The sequence below is a fragment of the Heterodontus francisci genome, chromosome 19 (assembly GCF_036365525.1).
Source record: "Heterodontus francisci isolate sHetFra1 chromosome 19, sHetFra1.hap1, whole genome shotgun sequence".
In the NCBI taxonomy this organism is placed as follows: Eukaryota; Metazoa; Chordata; class Chondrichthyes; order Heterodontiformes; family Heterodontidae; genus Heterodontus; species Heterodontus francisci.
The window spans coordinates 92385546-92409216 of record NC_090389.1 but is presented as its reverse complement, the minus strand read 5'-3'; the positions used below and the strand labels follow the sequence as shown (position 1 = coordinate 92409216).

The 23671-nt window shown below is 46.0% G+C and overlaps 2 protein-coding genes across 3 annotated transcripts in view; one reads left to right on the top strand and one right to left on the bottom strand.

The window, feature by feature from the left end:
• The first annotated feature begins 2432 nt into the window (after positions 1-2432).
• On the top strand, positions 2433-21435 carry ndufaf3 (NADH:ubiquinone oxidoreductase complex assembly factor). The gene is made up of 5 exons (XM_068052225.1): positions 2433-2549; positions 4281-4473; positions 13667-13733; positions 20741-20841; positions 21267-21435. Exons 1-5 carry the CDS (start codon positions 2467-2469, stop codon positions 21363-21365), a joined length of 543 nt encoding a protein of 180 aa, XP_067908326.1. The 5' UTR covers positions 2433-2466; the 3' UTR covers positions 21366-21435.
• Positions 21436-22681: 1246 nt separating this feature from the next.
• Positions 22682-23671, bottom strand: part of LOC137380306 (inosine-5'-monophosphate dehydrogenase 2) — a 52882-nt gene continuing 51892 nt past the window's right edge. For both annotated transcript variants that reach the window (XM_068052223.1, XM_068052224.1), the window contains exon 14: positions 22682-23545. In XM_068052223.1, coding sequence (XP_067908324.1) covers positions 23524-23545 — 22 coding nt within the window. In that variant the 3' untranslated portion in view covers positions 22682-23523. The remainder of the gene's footprint in view (positions 23546-23671) is intronic.

Sequence of the window (23671 nt, the reverse complement as noted above, 5' to 3'; positions counted from 1 at the left end):
ATGAAAATTACAGTGGGTCAGCAAACTGAACAAATCAAGATGAAATAAAATAAACACAAAAGAATATATATATTTTTTTTTAAAGTAAAATGGGGGGCCCATCATGCTCTGAAATTATTGAACTCGATGTTCAGTCCGGCAGGCTGTAGTGTCTCAAATCGGTAAATGAGATGCTGTTCCTCGGGCTTGCGTTGATGTTCACTGGAACACTGCACCAATCCCAGGACAGAGATGTGAGCAGGGGGGAGTGTTGCTGGACCTATCCTAACACCCTTTCTTGAATAAGGGTGTCACATTTGCCACTCTCCAATCCTCTGGCATCTCCCTCATATCTAGGGAAGCTTGAAGCATTATGACGAGCCCTTCCGCTATCTGCATTCCCACCTCCTTTAGTAACCTGGGATGCAGGCCATCTGGACCCAGTGACTTATCCACCGTAATCATAGCCAGCCTTTCCAGTGCCTCCTCACTCTCAATATTTACCATTTGCATTGCCTCTACTCTCCACTTCGAGTCATAGAGTTATACAGCACAGAAACAGGCCCTTCAGCCCAATCGTGTCTGTTTCGGCCATACTGCACCCAACTATTCGAATCCCATTTTCCAGCACTTGGCCCGTAGCCTATTATGCTATGGTGTTTCAAGTGCTCATCTAAATACTTCTTAAATGTTGTGAGGGTTCCTCCCTCTCCCACCCCTTCAGGCAGTGTGTTCCAGATTCCAACCACCCTCTCGGTGAAAATTTTTTCATCAAATCCCCTCTAAACCTCCTGCCTCTTACCTTAAATCTGTGCCCCCTAGTTATTGACCCCTCTGCTAAGGGAAAAAGTCTCTTCCTATCTAACCTATCAATGCCCCTCATAATCTTGAATACCTCAATCATGTCTCCCCTCAGCCTTCTCTGCTCCAAGGAAAACAACCCTAGCCTTTTCAGTCTCTCTTCATAGCTGAAATGCTCCAGCCCAGGCAACATCCTGGTGAATCTCCTCTGCACCCTCTCCAGTGCAATCACATCCTTCCTATAGTGTGGTGACCAGAACTGTACACAGTACTCCAGCTGTGGCCTAACTAGCGTTTTATACAGCTCCATCATAACCTCCCTGCTCATATATTCTATGCCTTGGCTAATAAAGGCAAGTATCCCATATGCCTTCCGAACCACCTTATCTACCTGTGCTGCTGCCTTCAGTGATCTATGGACAAGTACACCAAGGTCCTTCTGGACTTCCTAGGGTCCTACCATCCATTGTATATTCCCTTGCCTTGTTAGTCCTCCCAAAGTGCATCACCTCACACTTCTCAGGATTAAACTCCATTTGCCACTGCTCTGTCCATCTATATCGTCCTGTAATCTAAGGTTTTCCTCCTCACTATTTACGACATCACCAATTTTCGTGTCATCTGCAAACATACTTATTGTACCTCCTGTATTCATCGCTAAATCATTAATGTACACTACAAACAGCAAGGGTCCCAGCACTGATCCCTGTGGTACACTACTGGGCACAGGCTTCCACTCGAAAAAACAACTAAACCCATTTTGCCAAATTGTCCTGGATCCCATGGGCTCTTACCTTCTTAACCAATCTCCCATGCGGGACCTTATCGAAAGCCTTACTAAAATCCATGTCGACTACATCAACTGCTTTACCCTCATCAACACATCTAGTCACCTCCTCGAAAAATTCAATCAAGTTAGTTAGACACGATCTCCCCCTGACAAAGCCATGCTGACTATCCCTGATTAATCCCTGCCTCTTCAAGAGGAGATTAATCCTGTCCTTCAGAATTTTTTCCAATATTTTCCCAACCACTGATGTTAGACTCACCGGCCTGTAACTGCCTGGTTTATCCCTACTACCTTCTTGAATAATGGTACCACATTCGCTGTTCTCCAGTCCTCTGGTACCTCTGCTGTGGCCAGGGAGGATTTGAAAATTTGTGACATCAAGCAGTCGTCTGCTATGAATCAGCTCATCTAAAACTCTGCTGCCTGTTACCTAATCCTGCAAGGAAGAGGAATCTGACAAAGCATCAATAGAAGCGGAGAGTAGAGGCAATGCAAATGGTAAAAATTGAGAGTGAGGAGGCACTGGGAAGGCTCGCTATGCTTATGGTAGATAAGTCACTGGGTCTGGATGGCCTGCATCTCAGGATGCTAAAGGAAGTGGGGATGGAGATAGCAGAAGGGTGGGATTGGAGATGGCCCTGATGAATGGGAACCATTTGTATGTCCCTGGCCTGGGGGAAGGAAGGGTGATTTAATGGGAGTGGAGTCAGGGGTGCAGGAGGTGAGCCTAATGGAGAGGTTAACACCTGGAGAGTGTTAATGTGGTTCTGGAAAATTGAGAGAGTGGGAGCTGCAGTTGAGGGGAGCGGCCACAGGGGGCGGCGAAGAGTGCAGAGCCGAACCCGAGGTCGCTCTTGTCATCAGCTCCTTGTCGCTGACCCCTGACCCTGATCGGAATGGCGACCGCGCTGTGCCGGGGTGTCCGGAGGCCCCGCGGTCTCGGTCTCGGGCTGACGGCGGCGGCGGCGGCCCGGCTCTGGTAAGGCGAGCAGCCCCGAGGCAGAGACGCGGCTTTTCCTCCTGGCACAACCGAGCGGCTGATCAGCGAGAAAGAACCTGCATTTCTAGAGCGCCTGTCACATCCTCAGACCGTCCCAAAGCTTCACAGTCAGTTTATACACAGCAAGATTCCACAATACATGACCAGAAATACCGCCCCCTCCGACAGTGCAGCACTCCCTCAGTACTGACCCTCCAACAGTGCAGCACTCCCTCAGTACTGACCCTCCAACAGTGCAGCACTCCCTCAGTACTGACCCTCTGACAGTGCAGCACTCCCTCAGTACTGACCCTCCGACAGTGCAGCACTCCCTCAGTACTGACCCTTCGACAGTGCAGAACTCCCTCAGTACTGACCCTCTGACAGTGCAGCACTCCCTCAGTACTGACCCTCCGACAGTGCAGCACTCCCTCAGTACTGACCCTCCGACAGTGCAGCACTCCCTCAGTACTGACCCTCTGACAGTGCAGCACTCCCTCAGTACTGACCCTCTGACAGTGCAGCACTCCCTCAGTACTGACCCTCTGACAGTGCAGCACTCCCTCAGTACTGACCCTCCGACGGTGCAGCACTCCCTCAGTACTGACCCTCCGACGGTGCAGCACTCCCTCAGTACTGACCCTCCGACAGTGCAGCACTCCCTCAGTACTGACCCTCTGACAGTGCAGCACTCCCGCAGTACTGACCCTCTGACAGTGCAGCACTCCCGCAGTACTGACCCTCCGACAGTGCAGCACTCCCTCAGTACTGACCCTCTGACAGTGCAGCACTCCCGCAGTACTGACCCTCCGACAGTGCAGCACTCCCTCAGTACTGACCCTCCGACGGTGCAGCACTCCCTCAGTACTGACCTTCCGACAGTGCAGCACTCCCTCAGTACTGACCCTCCGACAGTGCGGCACTCCCTCAGTACTGACCCTCTGACAGTGCAGCACTCCCTCAGTACTGACCCTCCGACAGTGCAGCACTCCCTCAGTACTGACCCTCCGACAGTGCGGCACTCCCTCAGTACTGACCCTCCGACAGTGCAGCACTCCCTCAGTACTGACCCTCCGACAGTGCAGCACTCCCTCAGTACTGACCCTCCGACAGTGCAGCGCTCCCTCAGTACTGACCCTCCGACAGTGTAGTGCTCCCTCAGTACTGACCCTCCGACAGTGCGGCACTCCCTCAGTACTGACCCTCCAACAGTGCGGCACTCCCTCAGTACTGACCCTCCGACAGTGCAGCACTCCCTCAGTACTGACCCTCCGACAGTGCAGCACTCCCTCAGTACTGACCCTCCGACTGCACCACTCTCCCTCAGTACTGACCCTCTGACATTCCGTCTTTCAGCAGAGGGCGATGGTAAAGAGCAAATAATTGGTGCACTTTAATTAACAAAAAGCAGAATGGAACAACTTGCATTTGTGTAGCGGCGTTAGCATAATTAAACATCTCAAAGCGCTTCGGACAGAATTTGAGACCTAACCACATATGGAGATATTGGGAAAGGTAATCAAAGGCTTGGTTAGAGTTAGGTTTTAAGGAGTGTCTTTAAGGTTTCGGGAGAGATCCACACTGCAGCGTTTCTTCAGTATTCTTGTGTCTCTACATAGAAAGTACCTTCAGCATGTGAGTGCAGACACTGATTGTGATGCAGCAGGTGAGGTTCTGATACGCAGGCGTGATTCAGCACCAAATTCCTCTGATTTGACGCTCCCTTTGCAGGCAGCCCTGTCGGGGTCACAAGATGACACCCTCAGACGATGAGCTGTATCAGCGGACCACAGTGAACACTCTGGAGCGAGAATCCCTCGACACCTTGTTCATCGACTGTTACAGCAAGCATGGCTTTACTATCAATGGAAACCGAGTCTTTGGCCCATGTGCGGTGATCCCACAGGCTCTACTTCAGTGGAATGTGAGTGTTCAGTCAGCTTCAAAGATATTTATTGGCTTTCATAGGAAATAAGTATACAATGATAATCATTATTAATACTAATTTCACACATACTAAACAGACTGCCAGTTCCCAGAGAATTCACACACAATTGTTACAGAGCAGCAGGAGACCCTTCGGCTGATTGTGCCTGCACTGACTCTCCGAATGAGCAATTCACCTAGTGCCACTCCCCTATCTTCTCCCTGTTACCAATCCTGAACGTGACAGGGTTAACAGCTGATCAGACTACCTCGATTTCACCCACCTTTGCTCTGCCTTTGTGAAAATCCATGTTTCCACATTACCTCATCCGATTTGCTGCAATGAACTTCAGTTTTAACAAGAATCAGTCCCCAGGTCTGCAGCTTGACGGAGCCGTCAATCAAGTCATTCCCATGAAAACAGTTACAGGGAGAAAAGGCACCTTCACAGGGGCATGACAGAGTTGTCCTCACAAGAGTCACTATCTGAAGGTACAACTTCTCGACTCGATGGTCAAAATGTGTCCATCAATAATTCACTGCTGAACAAACACAGCCAGTTTGTGACTTCTGCTGAATCTCTTTATCAGCTAAAACAGTGTGACTGGAATCCATTTTACTAACTGGACATTAGTAAATGACATTCACTAAGGCTAAAGTCAGTATAAAGATGTAGAATCATAAAATGGTTACAGCACAGGAGGCCATTCAGCCCATCGTATCTGTGCCAGCTCTCGGCAAGAACAACTCAGCCAGTCCCATCCCTGCCTTTTCCCATTGACCTGCAAGTTGTTTCTCTTCAGATAATTATCCAATTCTCTTATGAAAGCCTCGATTGAACCTGCCTCCACCACACTCTCAGACAGTGCATTCCAGATCCTAAACATTCACTGAATAGCAAAGTCTTTGACAAGGTCCCGCATGGCAGACTGGTGCAAAAGGTGCACGGGATCAGAGGTGAACTGGCAAGATGGATACAGAACTGGCTCAGTCATAGAAGACAGAGGGTAGCAGTGGATGGGTGTTTTTCTGAATGGAGGGATGTGACTAGTGGTGTTCCGCAGGGATCAGTGCTGGGACCTTTGCTGTTTGTAGTATATATAAATGATTTGGACGAAAATGTAGCTGGTCTGATTAGTAAGTTTGCAGACGACACAAAGGTTGGTGGAGTTGCAGATAATGATGAGTATTGTCAGAGGATACAGCAGGATATAGATCGGTTGGAGACATGGGCGGAGAAATGGCAGATGGAGTTTAATCCGGACAAATGTGAGGTAATGCATTTTGGAAGGTCTAATGCAGGTGGGAGGTATACAGTAAATGGCAGAACCCTTAGGAGTATTGACAGGCAGAGAGATCTGGGCATACAGGTCCACAGGTCACTGAAAGTGGCAGCGCAGGTGGATAAGGTAGTCAAGAAGGCATACGGCATGCTTGCCTTCATCGGTCGGGGCATAGAGTATAAAAATTGGCAAGTCATGTTGCAGCTGTACAGAACCTTAGTTAGGCCACACTTAGAATATTGCGTGCAATTCTGGTCGCCACACTACCAGAAGGACTTGGAGGCTTTGGAGAGGGTACAGAGGAGGTTTACCAGGATGTTGCCTGGTCTGGAGGGCATTAGCTTTGAGGAGAGGTTGGAAAAACCCGGATTGTTTTCACTGGAACGACGGAGGTGGAGGGGCGACATGATAGAGGTTTACAAAGTTATGAGCGGCATGGACAGAGTGGATAGTCAGAAGCTTTTTCCCAGGGTGGAAGAGTCAGTTACTAGGGGACATAGGTTTAAGGTGTGAGGGGCAAAGTTTAGAGGGGATGTGCGAGGCAAGTTTTTTACACAGAGGGTGGTGAGTGCCTGGAACTTGCTGCCAGGGGAGGTGGTGGAAGCAGATACGATAGCCACGTTTAAGAGACATCTTGACAAATATATGAATAGGAAGGGAATAGAGGGATATGGACCCCGGAAGTGCAGAAGGTGTTAGTTTAGGCAGGCATCAAGATCGGCGCAGGCTTGGATGGCCGAATGGCCTGTTCCTGTGCTGTACTGTTCTTTGTTCTTTGAATCTGCCTCCACCACACTCTCAGACAGTGCATTCCGGATCCTAAACACTCACTCAACCTGCCTCCACCACATTCTCAGACAGTGTATTCCAGATCCTAAACACACACTGAACCTGCCTCCACCACACTCTCAGACAGTGCATTCCAGATCCTAAACACTCACTGAACCTGCCTCCACCACACTCTCAGACAGTGCATTCCAGATCCTAAACACTCGCTGTGTGAAAAGTTTTTCCTCGTGTCACTGTTGCTTCTTTTGCCAATCACCTTAAATCTGTGACCTCTGGTTTTTGACCATTCCACCAATAGGAACAGTTTCTCACTCTCTACTCTGTCCGGACCCCTCATGATTTTGAACATCTCCATCAAATCTCCTCTTAATCTTCTCTTCTCTAAGGAGACCAGCTCCAGCTTCTCCAATCTATCCATGTAACTGAAGCCCCTCACCATTCTCATGAATCTTTTCTGCACCCTCTCCAATGCCTTCACATCCTTCCTAAAGTGTTGTGCCCAGAATTGGACACGGTACTCCATTTGAGGCAGAACCAGCGTTTTATAAAGGTTCTTCATAACTTCCTTGTTTTTGTACTTTGTGTCTCTATTTATAAAGTCCAGGATCCCATATGCCTTTTTAACCACTTTCTCAACCTGTCCTGCCACCTCCAATGATTTGTGCACCTATACCTCTAGGTCTCTCTGTTCCTGCACCCCCTTTTACAATTGTACCCTTTATTTTATATTGCCTTTCCTCGATCTTCCAACCAAAATGTATCAATTGACACTTCTCTCGGCCACCTGTCTGCCCATTCCATCAGCCTGTCTATATCCTCTGACAGTCTTATAACTATCACAGTACTTCCAAGTTTTGTGTCATCTGCAAATTTTGAAATATAGATCAAGAAAAGTAGGGGCCTCAACATCGATCCCTGGGGAATCCCACAATATACTTTCCTCCAGTCTGAAAAACAACCATTCACCACTACTTTCTGTTCCCTGTCACTCAGCTAATTTCACATCCATGCTGCAACTTTAATTCAATGGGCTTTAACTTTGCTGACAAGCCTGTTAAGTGGCACTTTATCAAATGCCTGTTGGCATACCATGTACTTCAACCACATTACCCTCATCAACCCTCTCTGTTACATAGAAAAATAGGAGTAGGCCATTCGGCCCTTCAAGCCTCCACTGCCATTCAATACAACCATGGCTGATCATCCAAACTCAGTACCCTGTTCCCACTTTCTCCCTGTATCCCTTGATCCCTTTAGCCCTAAGAACTATATCTAATGCTTTCTTGAATATATTTAATGATTTGGCCTCAACTGCTTTCTGTGGTAGAGAATTCCACAGGTTCACTACCCTCTGGGTGAAGAAATCCCTCCTCATCTCAGTCCTAAATGGCTTACCCCTTATCCTTAGACTGTGACCCCTGGTCCTGGACTCCCCCACCATCGGGAACATCCTTCCTGCATCTAGTCTGTCCAGTCCTGTTAGTCCTGGGGTGGCACAGTGGCGCAGTGGTTAGCACCACAGCCACACAGCTCCAGCGACCCGGGTTCGATTCTGGCTACTGCCTGTGTGGAGTTTGCAAGTTCTCCCTGTGACCGTGTGGGTTTCCTCCAGGTGCTCCAGTTTCCTACCACAGCCAAAGACTTGCAGGTTAATAGGTAAATTGGCCATTGTAAATTGCCCCTTGTGTAGGTTGATCATAGGAGAATAGTGGGGATATGGTAGGGAATATGGGATTAATGAAAGATTAGTATTAAAAAAAATGGGTGGTTGTTGGTCGGCACAGACTCGGTGGGCCGAAGGGCCTGTTTCAGTGCTGTATCTCTAAATAAAATAAATAAATAATTTTGTAGGTTTCTATGAGATCCCCTCTCAGTCTTCTAAACTCTAGCGGATACAAGCCTAATCGATCCAATCTCTCTTCATACGTCAGTCCTGCCATCCCAGGAATCAGTCTGGTGAACCTTCGCTGCACTCCCTCCATAGCAAGAACATCCTTCCTCAGATAAGGAGACTAAAACTACACACAATATTCCAGGTGTGGCCTCACCAAGGCCCTGTATAATTGCAGCAAGACATCCTTGCTCCTGTACTCGAATCCTCTCGCTATGAAGGCCATTTGCCTTCTTAACTGCCTGCTGCACCTGCATGCTTACTTTCAGTGACTGGTGTACGAGAACACCCAGGTCTCACTGCACCTCCCCCTTTCCCAATCTATCGCCGTTCAGATAATAATCTACCTTTCTATTTTTGCCACCAAAGTGGATAACCTCACATTTATCCACATTATACTGCATCTGCCATGTATTTGCCCACTCACTCAACCTGTCTAAATCACACTGGAGTTTCTCTGCATCCTCCTCACAGCTCACCCTCCCACCCAGCTTTGTGTCATCTGCAAACTTGGAAATATTACATTTAATTCCCTCATCTATATCATTAATATATATTGTGAATAGCTGGGGTCATAGCACTGATTCCTGTGGTACCCCACTAGTCACTGCCTGCCACCCGGAAAAAGACCTGTTTATTCCTACTCTTTGTTTCCTGTCTGCCAACCAGCTCTCTTCTCATGCCAGTACCTACCCTCAATCCCATGTGCTTTAATTTTGCACGCTAATCTCTTTATGTGGGACCTTATCGAAAGCCTTCTGAAAGTCCAAATACACCACATCCACTGGTTCTCCCTTATTTATTCTACTAGTTACATCTTCAAAATTTCCAGTAGATTTGTCAAGCATGATTTCCCTTTCATAAATCCATGTTGACTTTGTCTGATCCTGTCATTGTTTTCCAAGTGCTCTGCTATTACATCTTTTATAATGGACTCTAGCATTTTCCACACTACTGATGTCAGGCTAACCGGTCTATAATTCCCTGTTTTCTCTCTACCTCCTTCTTTAAATAGTGGGGTTATATTAGCTACCCTCCAATCCATTGGAACTGTTCCAGAGTCTACAGAATTTTGAAAAATGACCTGCAATGCATCTACTATTTCTAGGGCCACTTCTTTAAGTACTCTAGGATGTAGATTATCAGGCCCGGGGGATTTATCGGCCTTCAATCCCATCAATTTCCCTAACACCATTTCCCGACTAATACTGATTTCATACAGTTCCTCCCTCTCACTAGACCCTATGTTCCCCAACATTTCTGGGAGGTAAATTTGTGTCCTCCTTTATGAAGACAGAACCAAAGTATGTATTTAATTGGTCTGCCATTTCTTTGTTCCCCATTATAAATTCCCCCGTTTCTGAATGTAAAGGACCTACATTTGTCTTCACTAATCTTTTTCTCTTCACATATCTGTAGAAGCTTTTACAGTCAGTTTTTATGTTGTCTGCAAGCTTACTCTCATACTCTATTTTGCCCTTCTTAATCAATCCCTTTGTCCTCCTTTACTGAATTATAAACTGATCCCAATCCTCAGGTTTGCTGCTTGTTCTGGCCATTTTATATTTCTCCTCCTTGGACCTAATACTATCCCTAATTTTTTTTGTAAGCTACGGTTGAGCCACCCTTCCTGTTTTATTTTTGTGCCAGACAGGAATGAACAATTGTTGTAATTCATCCATGTGCTCTTTAAATGCTAGCCATTGCCTATCCACTGTCAACCCTTTAGGTAATGTTCCCCATTCTATCATAGCCAACTTGCGCCTCATACCTTCATAGTTTCCTTTATTTAGATTCAGGACCCTAGTCTCGGAACCAACTCTCTCACTCTCCATCTTAATGAAGAATTCTATCATGTTATGGTCACTCTTCCCCAAAGGACCCCGCACAAGAAGATTGTAAACTAATCCTTTCTCATTACACAATACCCAGTCTAGGATGGCCTGTTCTCTAGTTGGTTCCTCAACGTATTGGTCCAAAAAACCATCACATATGCACTCCAGGAATTCCTCCTCTACAGTATTATTGTTAATTTGGTTTGCCCAATCTATATGTGGGTTACAGCCACCCATAATTACAGTTACACTCTCATTGCATGCGTCTCTAATTTCCTGTTTAATGCCATCCTCTACATTACCACTGCTGTTTGAGGGTCTATATACAACCCCCACCAACGTTTTCTGCCCCTTGGTGTTTCTTAGCTCCACCCATACAGATTCCACATCAGGATTCTCTGAGCTAATATCCTTCCTCACTATTGTATTGATTTCCTCCTTTACTAACAACGCTACTCCACCTCCTTTCCCTTTTTGCCTGTCCTTCCTAAATATTGAATACCCTTGGATGTTTAGTTCACATCCTTGGTCACCCTGCAGCCATGTCTCCATAATCGCAACTATATCGTATCCATTTACATCTATTTGTGCGGTTAATTCGCTGACCTTATTGCGAATACTCCGCACATTGAGACTCAATGCCTTTAGGCTTATCTTTTTAACATTCTTAGTCATCTTACCATTATTTCGCACTATGGCCCTATTTGTTTCTTGCCCTTGATTTCTATGCCTTCCACTTTTGTCTTTTTGTTTCCTGTCTTTCATTTCTACCCTTGTTTCCTCCTCCTCAGTCTCCCCACTCAGGTTCCCATCCCCCGCCATTCTAGTTTAAATCCTCCCCAACAACACTCGCAAACGCCCCAGCGAGGACATCGGATCCAGTCCTGCCTGGTGTAACCCGTCCCGCTTGTACAGGTCCCACCTTCCCCAGAACCGGTCCCAATGTCCCAGGAATCTGTATCCCTCCCTCTTGCACCATTTCTCCAGCCATGCATTCATCTGGTCTATTCTCCTGTTCCTATACTCACTAACACGTGGCACAGGAAGTAATCCTGAGATTATTACCTTTGAGGTCCTGCTTTTTAATTTAGCTCCTAATTCCTTAAATTCATCTTGCAGGACCTCATCCCTTTTTCTACCTATGTCGTTGGTACCAACATGTACCACAACCACTGGCTGTTCACCCTCCCCCTTCAGGATGTCCTACAGCCACTCCGAGACATCCTTGACCCTAGCACCAGGGAGGTAACATACCATCCTGGAGTCTTGTTTGCGGCCACAGAAACGCCTGTCTGTTCCCCTTATAATTTGAATCTCCTTTCACTATGGCTCTTCCAGTTTCCACCCCCCCCCCCCCCCCCCCCACACTGTGAAGCAGAGCCCTCCGTGGTGCTACGAACTTGGCTTTCCCCTGGGAGGCCATCCCCCTCAACAGTATCCAAAGCGGTATATCTGTTTGAGAGGGGGATGGCCACAGGGGACTCCTGCACTACCTGCCTGTGCCTCCTACTCCACCTGGTGGTCACCCATCCCTTTTCTGCCTGTGCAGCCATTACCTGCGGTGAGACCACCTCACTAAACATGCTATCCATGACGTCCTCAGCATCACGGATGCTCCACAGTGAATCCACCCGCAGCTCCAGCTCCGTAATGCGGGTAGTCAGTAGCTGCAGATGGATACACGTCCTGCACACATGGTCATCAGGGACACGAAGCGCAGGAGGAGCAGAGCACGGGGCTGAGCTCTCCTGTCATGACTTACCTTTAGATTAATTAGTTACTCCCTTTAAAAAAATACTACTTACAGTAAGGGTCTTGTTCTACTCCAAACACAACCCACTACAATCTAAAGTCCTTAATAAATTTCACCAATTTAAAAAAAAACACTTTAGTAGTACTAACCTTAACACTTATAAGGTAGGTTTAAAAAAAGAACTGATTTTTTTAAAGCTATTTACAGGCACTAACAGCTGTTACTCACCAACCATGCAGCCTTGCAGTTTTCCTGTGATGTCACTGTTGACTTTTCTTTTTAAATCCGGCCCACCTGGACTGCTCTCCACTCCCACAAGGTAAGCGACTGGGCCTCAATCCTCGGGCTCAATTTATCCTCTTCTCTCGCTCGGCGTTCTTCCCACAGGTCCGCTCCTCTCCCGGAAGGTAAGTCATCAAAAAACGCAATCAAGTTTGTTAAACATGACTTTCCCTTAAGAAATTCATGCCGGCTTTCCTTAATTAATGCGCATTTTTCCAAGTGACTGTTAATTTTGTCCCAGATTATTGTTTCTAGAAGCTTTCCCACCACCGAGTTAAACAGACTGATCTGTAGTTGCTGGGTTTATCCTTACACCGTTTTTTGAACAAGGATGTAACATTTGCAATTCTCCACTCCTCTGGCACCACCCCTGTATCTAAGGAGGATTGGAAGATTATGGCCAGTGCCTTCCCAATTTCCACCCTTACTTCCTTCAGTATCCTCAAATACATCTGATCTGGTCCTGGTGAATTATCAACTTTAAGTACAGCCTCCTCTTGATCAATTTTTACCCCATCCAGTGTCTTAACTACCTCTTCCTTCCTTATGACTTTGGCCGCATCATCTTCCTTGGTAAAGACAGATGCAAAGTACTCATTTAGTACCTCAGCCAAGCCCCCTGCTTCCATATATAAATCTCCATTTAGATCCCTCATCAGCCCACTCCTCCTTTTACCTCTCTTTTACTATTTATTTGCCTAATTAACCTAATGTGTGCCAGTAGTTTATCTCAGCTTGGGTTAGTGTGTCTGGGAGCGTTACCGGTGACCTCACCCTCCCCAAGCTGAAATCAGTCAATGTTCTCCATTCATCCAGCCCTTACTCAGTGGGTAGGGTCAGTTACCGGCACAGTGGCGCAGTGGTTAGCACCGCAGCCTCACAGCTCCAGGGACCCGGGTTCGATTCCGGGTGCTGCCTGTGTGGAGTTTGCAAGTTTTCCCTGTGACTGCGTGGGTTTCCTCCGGGTGCTCCGGTTTCCACCCACAGCCAAAGACTTGCAGGTGATAGGTAAATTGGCCATTGTAAATTGCCCTGAGTACAGGTAGGTGGTAGGGAATATGGGATTACTGTAGGGTTAGTATAAATGGGTGGTTGTTGGTCAGCACAGACTCGGTGGGCCGAAGGGCCTGTTTCAGTGCTGTATCTCTAAATAAATAGAATAAATAAATGTTTGTTTCTGGCCTCAGACTTGAAGGCAGAGACTGTGTGAGCCAGTGTGGAGCTGGCTTGCTCACTGAATTGTTGCTCAGCAGACACTGGCTGAAGGGCAGAGAGGGGAATCGTGCTGCAAAAGAACAAGGTGAGAACTGGAGTGGGGAGTGGACAAATTAACATTCAAGTTTTTTTTCTCTGTCCAGGTTGGAAGTTACAAAGACATCAGTGAGGACAGCCTGGCTCTGTTTCACATATTGGAACCCAAAATAGGTGGGGAAATATTCTGTGTCTCACCATGTGCACAAAGACAGAACACTGGAGTGTAAAGCTTAAATTATCAGGACAGGTGATATAACTTTGGCTTGTATTCTCTTCAGTTTAGAAGACTGAAGGTTGTCGGGGCCCCTCACCCTGTTATGTTTATATGTGCTTTCTGTCAGGGCCCCTCACGAACATATGAATTAGGAGCAGGAGTAGGCCACTCGGCCCCTCAAGCCTGCTCCGCCATTCAATAAGTTCATGGCTGAACTGATTACTCCACATTTCCACCTACCCCTGATAACCCGCCACCCCCTTCCTCATCAAGAATCTATCTACCTCTGCCTTAAAAATATTCAAAGACTCTGCTTCCACCACCTTTTGAGGAAGAGAATTCCAAAGACTCACGACCCTCTGGGAGAAAGAATTTCTCCTCATCTCTGTCTTAAATGGGCGACCCCTTATTTTTAAACAGTGACTCCTAGTTTTAGATTCTCCCACAAGGGGAAACATAATTTCCACATCTACCCTGTCAAGACCCCTCAGGATCTTATATGTTTCAATCAAGTTGCCTCTTACTTTTCTAAATTCCAGCGGATACAAGCCTAGCCTGTCCAACCTTTGCTCAGAAGACAGCCCGCCCATTCCAGGTATTATTACGGCTATAAACTGAGTGAGGGTTCATACACGAGACCTGTTCTCATACACAAGTCGCTGAAGGTAAGCATGCAGGTGAAACAGGCGGTAAAAAAGGCAAATGGTATGTTGGCCTTCTTAGCAAGAGGATTCGACTACAGGAGCAGGGATGTCTTGCTGCAGTTATACAGGGCCTTGGTGAGATTTTTCTTTCTTCTTTGGCCTCCTTGTCTCGAGAGACAATGGGTAAGCGCCTGGAGGTGGTCAGTGGTTTGTGAAGCAGCGCCTGGAGTGGCTATAAAGGCCAATTCTAGAGTGACAGACTCTTCCACAGGTGCTGCAGATAAAATTAGTTGTCGGGGCTGTTACACAATTGGCTCTCCCCTTGCGCTTCTGACTTTTTTCCTGCCAACAGCTAAGCCTCTTTGACTCACCATTCTTTAGCCCCGCCTTTATGGCTGTCCGCCAGCTCTGACGATCACTGGCAACTGACTCCCACGACTTGTGGTCAGTGTCACAGGACTTCATGTCGCGTTTGCAGACGTCTTTAAAGCGGAGACATGGACGGCTGGTGGGTCTGATACCAGTGACGAGCTCACTGTACAATGTGTCCTTGGGGATCCTGCCATCTTCCATGCGGCTCACATGGCCAAGCCATCTCAAGCGCCGCTGGCTCAGTAGGATGTATATGCTGGGAATGTTGGCTGCCTCAAGGACTTCTGTGTTGGAGATACGGTCCTGCTACCTGATGCCAAGGATTCTCCGGAGGCAGCGAAGATGGAATGAATTGAGCCATCGCTCTTGGCTGACATACGTTGTCCAGGCCTCGCTGCCGTAGAGCAAGGTACTGAGGACACAGGCTTGATACACTCGGACTTTTGTGTTCTGTGTCAGTGCGCCATTTTCCCACACTCTCTTGGCCAGTCTGGACATAGCAGTGGAAGCCTTTCCCATGCGCTTGTTGATTTCTGCATCGAGAGACAGGTTACTGGTGATAGTTGAGCCTAGGTAGGTAAACTCTTGAACCACTTCCAGAGCGTGGTCGCCAATATTGATGGATGGAGCATTTCTGACGTCCTGTTCCATGATGTTCGTTTTCTTGAGGCTGATGGTTAGGCCAAATTCGTTGCAGGCAGCCGCAATCCTGTCGATGAGTCTCTGCAGACACTCTTCTGTGTGGGATGTTACTGCAGCATCGTCAGCAAAGAGGAGTTCCCTGATGAGGACCCTCCGTACTTTGGTCTTCGCTCTTAGACGGGCAAGGTTGAACAACCTGCCCCCTGATCTTGTGTGGAGGAAAATTCCTTCTTCTGCATGTGAGAGCAGCAGGGAGAAGAAGATCCCAAACAGTGTAGGTGCAAGAACACAGCCCTGTTTCACACCACTCAGGATAGGAAAGGGGTCTGATGAGGCACCGCTATGCTGAATTGTGCCTTTCATATTGTCATGGAATGAGGTGATGATATTTAGTAGCTTTGGTGGACATCCGATCTTTGCTAGTAGTTTGAAGAGACCACATCTGCTGACGAGGTCAAAGGCTTTGGTGAGATCTATGGCCGAATGGTCTACTCCTGCTCCTATTTTCTGTTTCTATGTATTAGTCTAGTAAATTTTCTCTGTATTGCCTCCAACATATTTACATCCTTCTTTAAATAAGGACACCCGTACTGTATACAGTACTCCAGATGTGGTCTCACCAATGCCCTGTTTAGCTGAAGCATAACCTCCCTACTTTTGTATTTAATTCCCCTCGCGATAAACGATAACATTCTATTAGCTTTCCTAATTACTTGCTGTACCTGCATACTAACCTTTTGCAATTCATGCACTAGGACACCCAGATCCCTCTGCATCTTGGAGCTCTGCAATCTCTCACCATTTAGATCATGTGCTTTTTTATTCTTCCTGCTAAAATGGACAATTTCACACTTTCCCACATTATATTCCATTTGCCCACTCACTTATCTATATCCCTTTGTAGCCCCCTTATGTCCTCTTCACAAGTTACTTTCCTAACTATCTTTGTGTCATCATCAAATTTAGCAACCATACCTTCGGTCCCTTCATCCAAGTCATTTATCTAAATTGTAAAAAGTTGAGGCCCCAGCACACGACTCGTTACATTTTGCCAACCAGAAAATGACCCATTTATGCCTACTCTCTGTTTCCTGTTTGCTAGCCAATCTTCTATCCATGCCAATATGTTACCCCCTACACCATGAGCTTTTATTTTCTGCAATAACCTTTGATGTGGCACCTTGTCAAATGCCTTCTGGAAATCTAAGTACAATACATCCACCGATTCACCTTTATTCGCAGCACATGTAACTCCCTCAAAGAACTCCAATAAATTGGTTAAACATGATTTCCCTTTCACAAATCCATGTTGACTCTGCCTGATTAGCTTGAATTTTTCTAAATGCCCTGCTATAATATCTTTAATAATAGCTTCTAACATTTTCCCTAAGACAGATGTTAAGCTAACTGGTCTGTAGTTTCCTTCTTTCTGTCTCCCTCCCTTTTTGAATAAAGCAGTTACATTCGCTATTTTCCAATCTAACGGAACCTTTCCTGTATTGATGAAATTTAGGAAAATTTAAACTAACACATCAACTATCTCATTAGCCACTTCTTTTAACATCCGAGGATGAAGTCCATCAGGACCCGGGGACAGCTCCAACAATTTGTTCAGTACCACTTCCCTGGTGATTGTAATTTTCTTGAGTTCCTCCGTCCTTCCATTTCCTGATTTACAGCTAATACTGGGATGTTACTTGTATCCTCAATAATGAAGACCAATGCAAATATCTGTTCAATTCATCTTCCATCTCCTTATTATCCATTATTAATTCCCCAGACTCACTTTCTATAGGACCAACGCTCACTTTGTTATCTTTTTAAAAAATATCATGGGTGGTACAGTGGTTAGCACCACAGCCTCACAGCTCCAGGGACCCGGGTTCGATTCTGGGTACTGCCTGTGCGGAGTTTGCATGTTCTCCCTGTGTCTGCGTGGGTTTTCGCCGGGTTCTCCGGTTTCATCCCACATCCAAAGACTTGCAGGTGATAGGTAAATTGGCCATTGTAAATTGCCCCTAGTGTTGGTAGGTGGTAGGAAATATGGGATTACTGTAGGGTTAGTATAAATGGGTGGTTGTTGGTCGACACAGACTCGGTGGGCCGAAGGGCCTGTTTCAGTGCTGTATCTCTAAATAAAAATAAATCTATAGTAACTCTTATCTGTCTTTATATTTCTAGCTAGCTTTCCTTCATACTCTAATTTTACCTTCCTGATAAATCTTTGTCATTCTTTGCTGTTTTTTATATTCTGTTCAATCTTCTGACCTGCCGCCCATCTTTGTGCAATTTCTTTAAATTTGATACTATCTTTAACTGTTTTAGTTAACTACAGATGCCGGGTCCCACCATTGGGAATTTTTCTCGTTGAAATGGATCTATTTTGAGTATTCTGAAATATCCCCTTAAATGTCTGCCACTGCATCTCTATTAACCTATCCTTTAACCTAATTTAACAGTTCATTTTAGCTAATTCTGCTTTCATGCCCTCATAATTGCCCTTATTTAAGTTTAAAATACCAGTCTTGGACCCACTCTTCTCTTCCTCAAACTGAGTGTAAAATTCAAGCATATTATGATCGCTGCTACCTAGGAGCGCCTTAACTATGAGGTCATTAATTAATCTTATCTTGTTGCACAATACCAAGTCTAGTCTAGCCTGCTCTCTGGTTGGCTCCAGAACGTATTGTTCAAAGAAATTATCCCAAAAACATTCTATGTACTGCTCATCTAGGCTACCTCTCCCCGTCTGATTTTTCCTGTCTATATGTAGGTTAAAATCCCCCATAATTATCGCTGTACCTTTCTGACAAGCTGCCATTATTTCTTCCTTTATATCCCATCCTACAGTGTGGTTAATGTTAGGTGGCCTGTACACCACTCCCACAAGTGACTTCTTGCCTTTATGATTTCTCATCTCTACCCAAACTGCTTCTACATCCTGGTTTCCTGAACTTAGGTCATCCCTCTCTATTGCGCTGCCATCATTAATTAACAGAGATACCCCTCCACCTTTTCCTCGCTTCCTGTCCTTCCTAAATGCCATGTACTCTTCAATATTCAGGTCCCAATCTATGCCATCCTGCAGCCATGTCTCTGTAATGGCTATCAGATCATACTTATTTATTTCTGTTTGTGCTCTTAGTTCATCTGTTTTGTTTCGAATGCTAAGTGCATTCAGGTGCAGCAGGCAGTCAGGAAGGCGAATGGTATGTTGGCCTTCATTGCAAGAGGATTTGAGTACAGGAGCAAGGATGTCTTACTGCAATTACACAGGGCCTTGGTGAGACCACATTTGGAATATTGTGTGCAGTTTTGGTCTCGCCATGGAGGGAGTGCAATGAAGATTTACTAGGCTAATTCCTGGGATGGCAGGATTGACGTATGAGAGAGATTGGGTCAACTAGGCCTATATTCAATAGAGTTTAGAAGAATGAGAGGGGATCTCATAGAAACCTATACAATTCTAACAGGACTAGACAGGCTAGATGCAGGGAGGATGTTCCCGATGGCTGGGGAGTCTAGAACCAGGGGTCACAGTATCAGGATACGGGGTATGCCATTTAAAACCGAGATGAGGAGAAGTTTCTTCACTCAGAGGGTGATGAACCTGTGGAATTCTCTACCGCAGAAGGCAGTGGAGGCCAAGTCATTACGTATATTCAAGAAGGAGATCGATACATTTCTTAATGCCAAAGGGATCAAGGGATATCAGGAGAAAGCGGGAACAGGGTACTGAATTGGACGATCAGCCATGATCTTTTTTGAGTGGTGGAGCAGGCCTGAAGGGCCGAATGGCCTACTCCTATTTTTCTATGTTAGATATAGAGCCTTTAGTTTTGTCCTTTTATTATTTTTGTAACCTCTAGCCTTATCTGTTGATTTACTTGTAGATTTGTATGCTCTGTCCCTTCCTGTCACAGTCTGTTTATTATTTCCCATATTAATACCTTTCTCCCTTGCCTTGTCTCTACTCCTTGATTTACCATATCTTCCCAAATTTGATCCCTTGCCCGCACTATTCAGTTTAAAACCCTCTCTAATTCCCTAGTTATGCAGCTTTCTAGAAGATTGGCCCCAGTATGGTTCAGGTGTAGACCATCCCAACAGAACACCCACCACTTTCCCCAGTACTGGTGCCCGTGCCCCACGAACTGGAACCCACTTCTACCACACCAGTCTTTGAGCCACGCATTAATTTTTCTAATCTTATTTGCCCTATGCCAATTTGCACGTGGCTCAGGTAATAATCCAGACATTATTACCTTTGAGGTTCTGCTTCTTAATTTGGTGCCTAGTTCCTCATACTGACTATGTAGAATCTCTTTCCTTGTCCAGCCTATGTCGTTGGTACCTACATGGACCACGACAACTGGATCCTCCCTCTCCTACTATAAGTTCCTCTCCAGCCCTGAGCAGATGTCCTGAACCCTGGCAACACAGGCTTCTGGACTCTCACTCGTTGCTGCAGAGAACAGTGTCAATCCCCCTAACTATACTGTCCTCTACTATCACTACATTCCTTTTTTCTCCCTCTACTTGAATGTCTTCCTGTACCATGGTGAGGTTGCTCATCCACCCTGCAGCCCTCACTCTCATCCAAACAAGCTGAAAACCTCAAACCTGTCGGACAAACGCTGAGGCTGTTGCCCTCTGGGTCCCCTTACCTGCCTCAGGGACACTCTCCTGTCCCTGCCCAAATCCGAAGACCCTATCCTAAGGCCTCCTGCTACAAAATGTCCAGGTAACTTTCTCCCTCCCTGATGTGTCGCAGTGTCTGCAGCTCGGACTCCAGTTCAATGACTATGAGTCGAAACTCCTCGAGCCGCAAACACTTACTGCAGACGTGTTTGCCCTGGATCACAGTGGCATCCAGGAGCTCCCACATACTGCAGCCGTGACATCACCTGTCCTGCCATCCTTAATGTGTTTTAATTAACTACTTAATTATTTATTTTCCTTTTTTAAAAGATATTTTATTAAGCTTACCACTAGTTACTTTACTATTATAAATGTTAGGATTAGAATGGACCTTAATCACTTACCAGATACTCACCAAACAGGTAGCTTCTTCCCAAACCAATTACCCAGCTGCTTGCCTGTGATGTCACACTTGATTTTCTTGACCAAGCTCTTTCCACTGAACAGAGGACCCGGTCCGATAGGATATAGGATCCAATCGGATAGAGGAGAGGATAGGATTTCGGGTAGTCTCTCCATGCTCTTTTCAATGAAGCCTCTCCCAGCACTGTGTATTCTGATGTGTTGCTCTTATTGCTGCACAGCTGACTTGTATTGTGTTGCAGAGATTCTGGTTTTGGGCCTGGGTGAGAGAAGCCAGAGGCTGGACCCCAAACTGTTAATGTTTATGAGGAGCAAGGGGATTGCTGTGGAGGTACAGGACACGGTGAGTGACTCAACACAAGTGAGAAGGGACATAACCACAGGGCACAAGAGTTAGTTGGAACTATTATCTGTTTTCTGCCTATTCATACAAGAGTGAAGCAAAATTATTTTCCCACTCCAGAGACACTGACTCTCACTGGGATTCATGGGCTCCCAAGTGCCTAGCTCATGTGTAGGGCGCGAAACTGCAGGAATGGAGACAGGGCCTAGTGGCTGCAGTATTGTAGAGCTGTAACACATGATTGTTGCTTCGATTCCTTTCTGTGTTGCGCTGAATTACTGATCTTGGCTGCCAGCCAGGAGGGAGGACTCAGTGGAGTTCTCATCACCAGGCCCCTGCTGAGGGGCTTCACTGGAACGCATGGAGCCCATCATCAGGCCTGAGATTTATCCCAGCTGCACTGACCACTGCTCTTCTCTCTACAGCCGAATGCCTGTGCGACCTATAACTTCTTGACGAGTGAGAAAAGGCGTGCAGCAGCTGCCCTGATCCCACCTCTCCATCTCTCTGGGGACCTGGAGTAAAACTCACAGCAACAGCAGTGTTTGAAGAGGCTTTATCAGATTGTACAGAATAATTAAACTATGTCAAGAAGCTGTTGAGGTTGGTTTGTGTTTCTCTGACTCGCCTTCCATATCTGATTCTGTTTTGAACGTCACACATCAATCAGTCAGGAGAAAGAACCATCAGGCCCTGTTCCTGTCTCTCCGTCTTGCTCCCTCCCAAGATGCTCTCCTCTCCTCTTCTAAAGCAGCTCTGAACAAACAGTCATCCTGTGCAGGGGCTGATCCCATCTTGCCATCAATACTTTCCTGTGGATTCAATCCTCAACCATTTCCAGGCTAAATAAAGACAATGGAGCAAGGAACAGAGACCGTGTTATTGAAGAGGGTTGGGAGGAGGCTTTACATGGAGCATTTTCACCAGCATGAACGAACTGAGCTAAATTATGTGTTTCAGTATTGGCTCACATTGTGAGACATTTCCTTTCATGGATTTGACAACTCGATAGTTCAAAGTAGCTGTCACCTGGCATACAAAAATCAACATTTGCTTTTACAGCGAGTCACTATATGCCAAAGGAGAAGCTGTGACTCTTCTGGAGAGAAATGGGTTCCTGTGGCAGAAGGACATTCTGAAGCTTCACTTCCTGTCCTTTGTATTCCAGCTCTCTCCAGATAAAGGCACTATTATAATGCTTTTAATAGTAGTGAAGGAGGCATTTTGGCCTATCGAGTCCATGCCAGCTCTCTGTAGAGCAATCCAATCAGTCCCATTCCCCCCCACACTCCATCCCCGAAGCTCTGCAAGTTTTTTCCTTTTGAAATCATTGATCGTTTCCACCACCCGTGGAGGCAGCAAGTTCCAGGTCATTACCACTCACCGTGTACAAAAGTTCTTCCTCACATCCTATCTAATACCTTCAACCTGTGTAGTCCTTGTGCCATCAGCTAATGGGCACAGCTTTTCTTTGTCGAACTTATCTAAACCTGTTATCATCTTGTACACCGCTATCAAATGTCTCCTTTGCTCCAAGAACAACCTCAGCTTCTCCGAATTAACCTTGTAACTAAAGTCCCCTCTGCACCTTCTCAAGGACCCCTACATCCTTCCTGAAGTGCGGTGACCACAACTGATGCAATACTTCAGTTGTGGCTTAACCAGAGCTACATAAAGGTTCATTAGTGTCTTTGATTACTCTTTATACTAAGCCATGGTGATCTGTGTTCATGTACCTATTCATTCATGAACCAAGTCAGAAGATTGCACGTTATTAGACTGTAGAAGCATCAGAACAGGGCTCTCCAGGGGGGTGGGGGAATGCTGGATAGGTCAGTGCCAGAGGAAAGCATTTCTTGTTTAATGGGAAGCTCATAGTTTTGCTCAAGGCCCCAAGGGTCTATGGCTCAGGCCCAAACTATTTCAAACACATTCTTTTTTAATACAATTTCAAACAGCGTCATTATCTGTACATTTAAAAAAAGCATGAACTTTTAGAGCTTCTTAAACCACCATCAGTAGCCTGTGTAAGCTAATGAATCACCAATTACACAACCAGAGATCCCATGTTTAAAATTTATGCTATTCATCTGTAAGCAATTTGAACCATTAATTATTCTGCAAACAAGGATCTTCCAGTTAAACAGCTTCACGGACACGTGTCCTGCTTAGATTGCATTTCAAAAAACACCCGTTCCATAACGTTCTGGAGAGTCACTGCTTGAGTAACTGTGACAGATGCAAAGGCACCAGTCATAGTCATAAACACAGTACATAAGCAATCTTGTAGCTGAGAACAGATACTCGGGCCATGTAGGGCTGGGGGAATCCAACATATAAACAGCTGCAGTGACACCAGCACTGACAAACTCAGTGACAAAGTGCTATGGTCAGTAGCAGCTTTGAGGTTTAAAGGTGCAGATATTACGGCAAACAATCTCATTCCATTTTAACAAAAATAAAACACATTTGGTGAAAGTATCTGCACAATGCAGCAATCCGAGACATCAGACACACAGAATCAAACAGCTACAGTGTGAATCCCAGAGTCCCACATCCTCTCATCCCGTTCGGATATTAGTTTGAAGCCGACAGAAGGCTGTAACAGGATGTTTGTAAATTTGGCCAGAAAAGATGGATGGCAAACAATCCTGGAGTAAGACTGGAATTCTTGGCCAGGATTCAGTAAAGTCTCTTCTCATATCTGGAAAAAAAGGAAGATGCAGGAAAATGACACGCTGTTCCCTGGATATTAAATGGCTCATTACTGTCCAGTCAGACAGCTGCACAGGTTTGGATAGAGAAAGGCAGTGGGGTTTCCTGGCTGCTT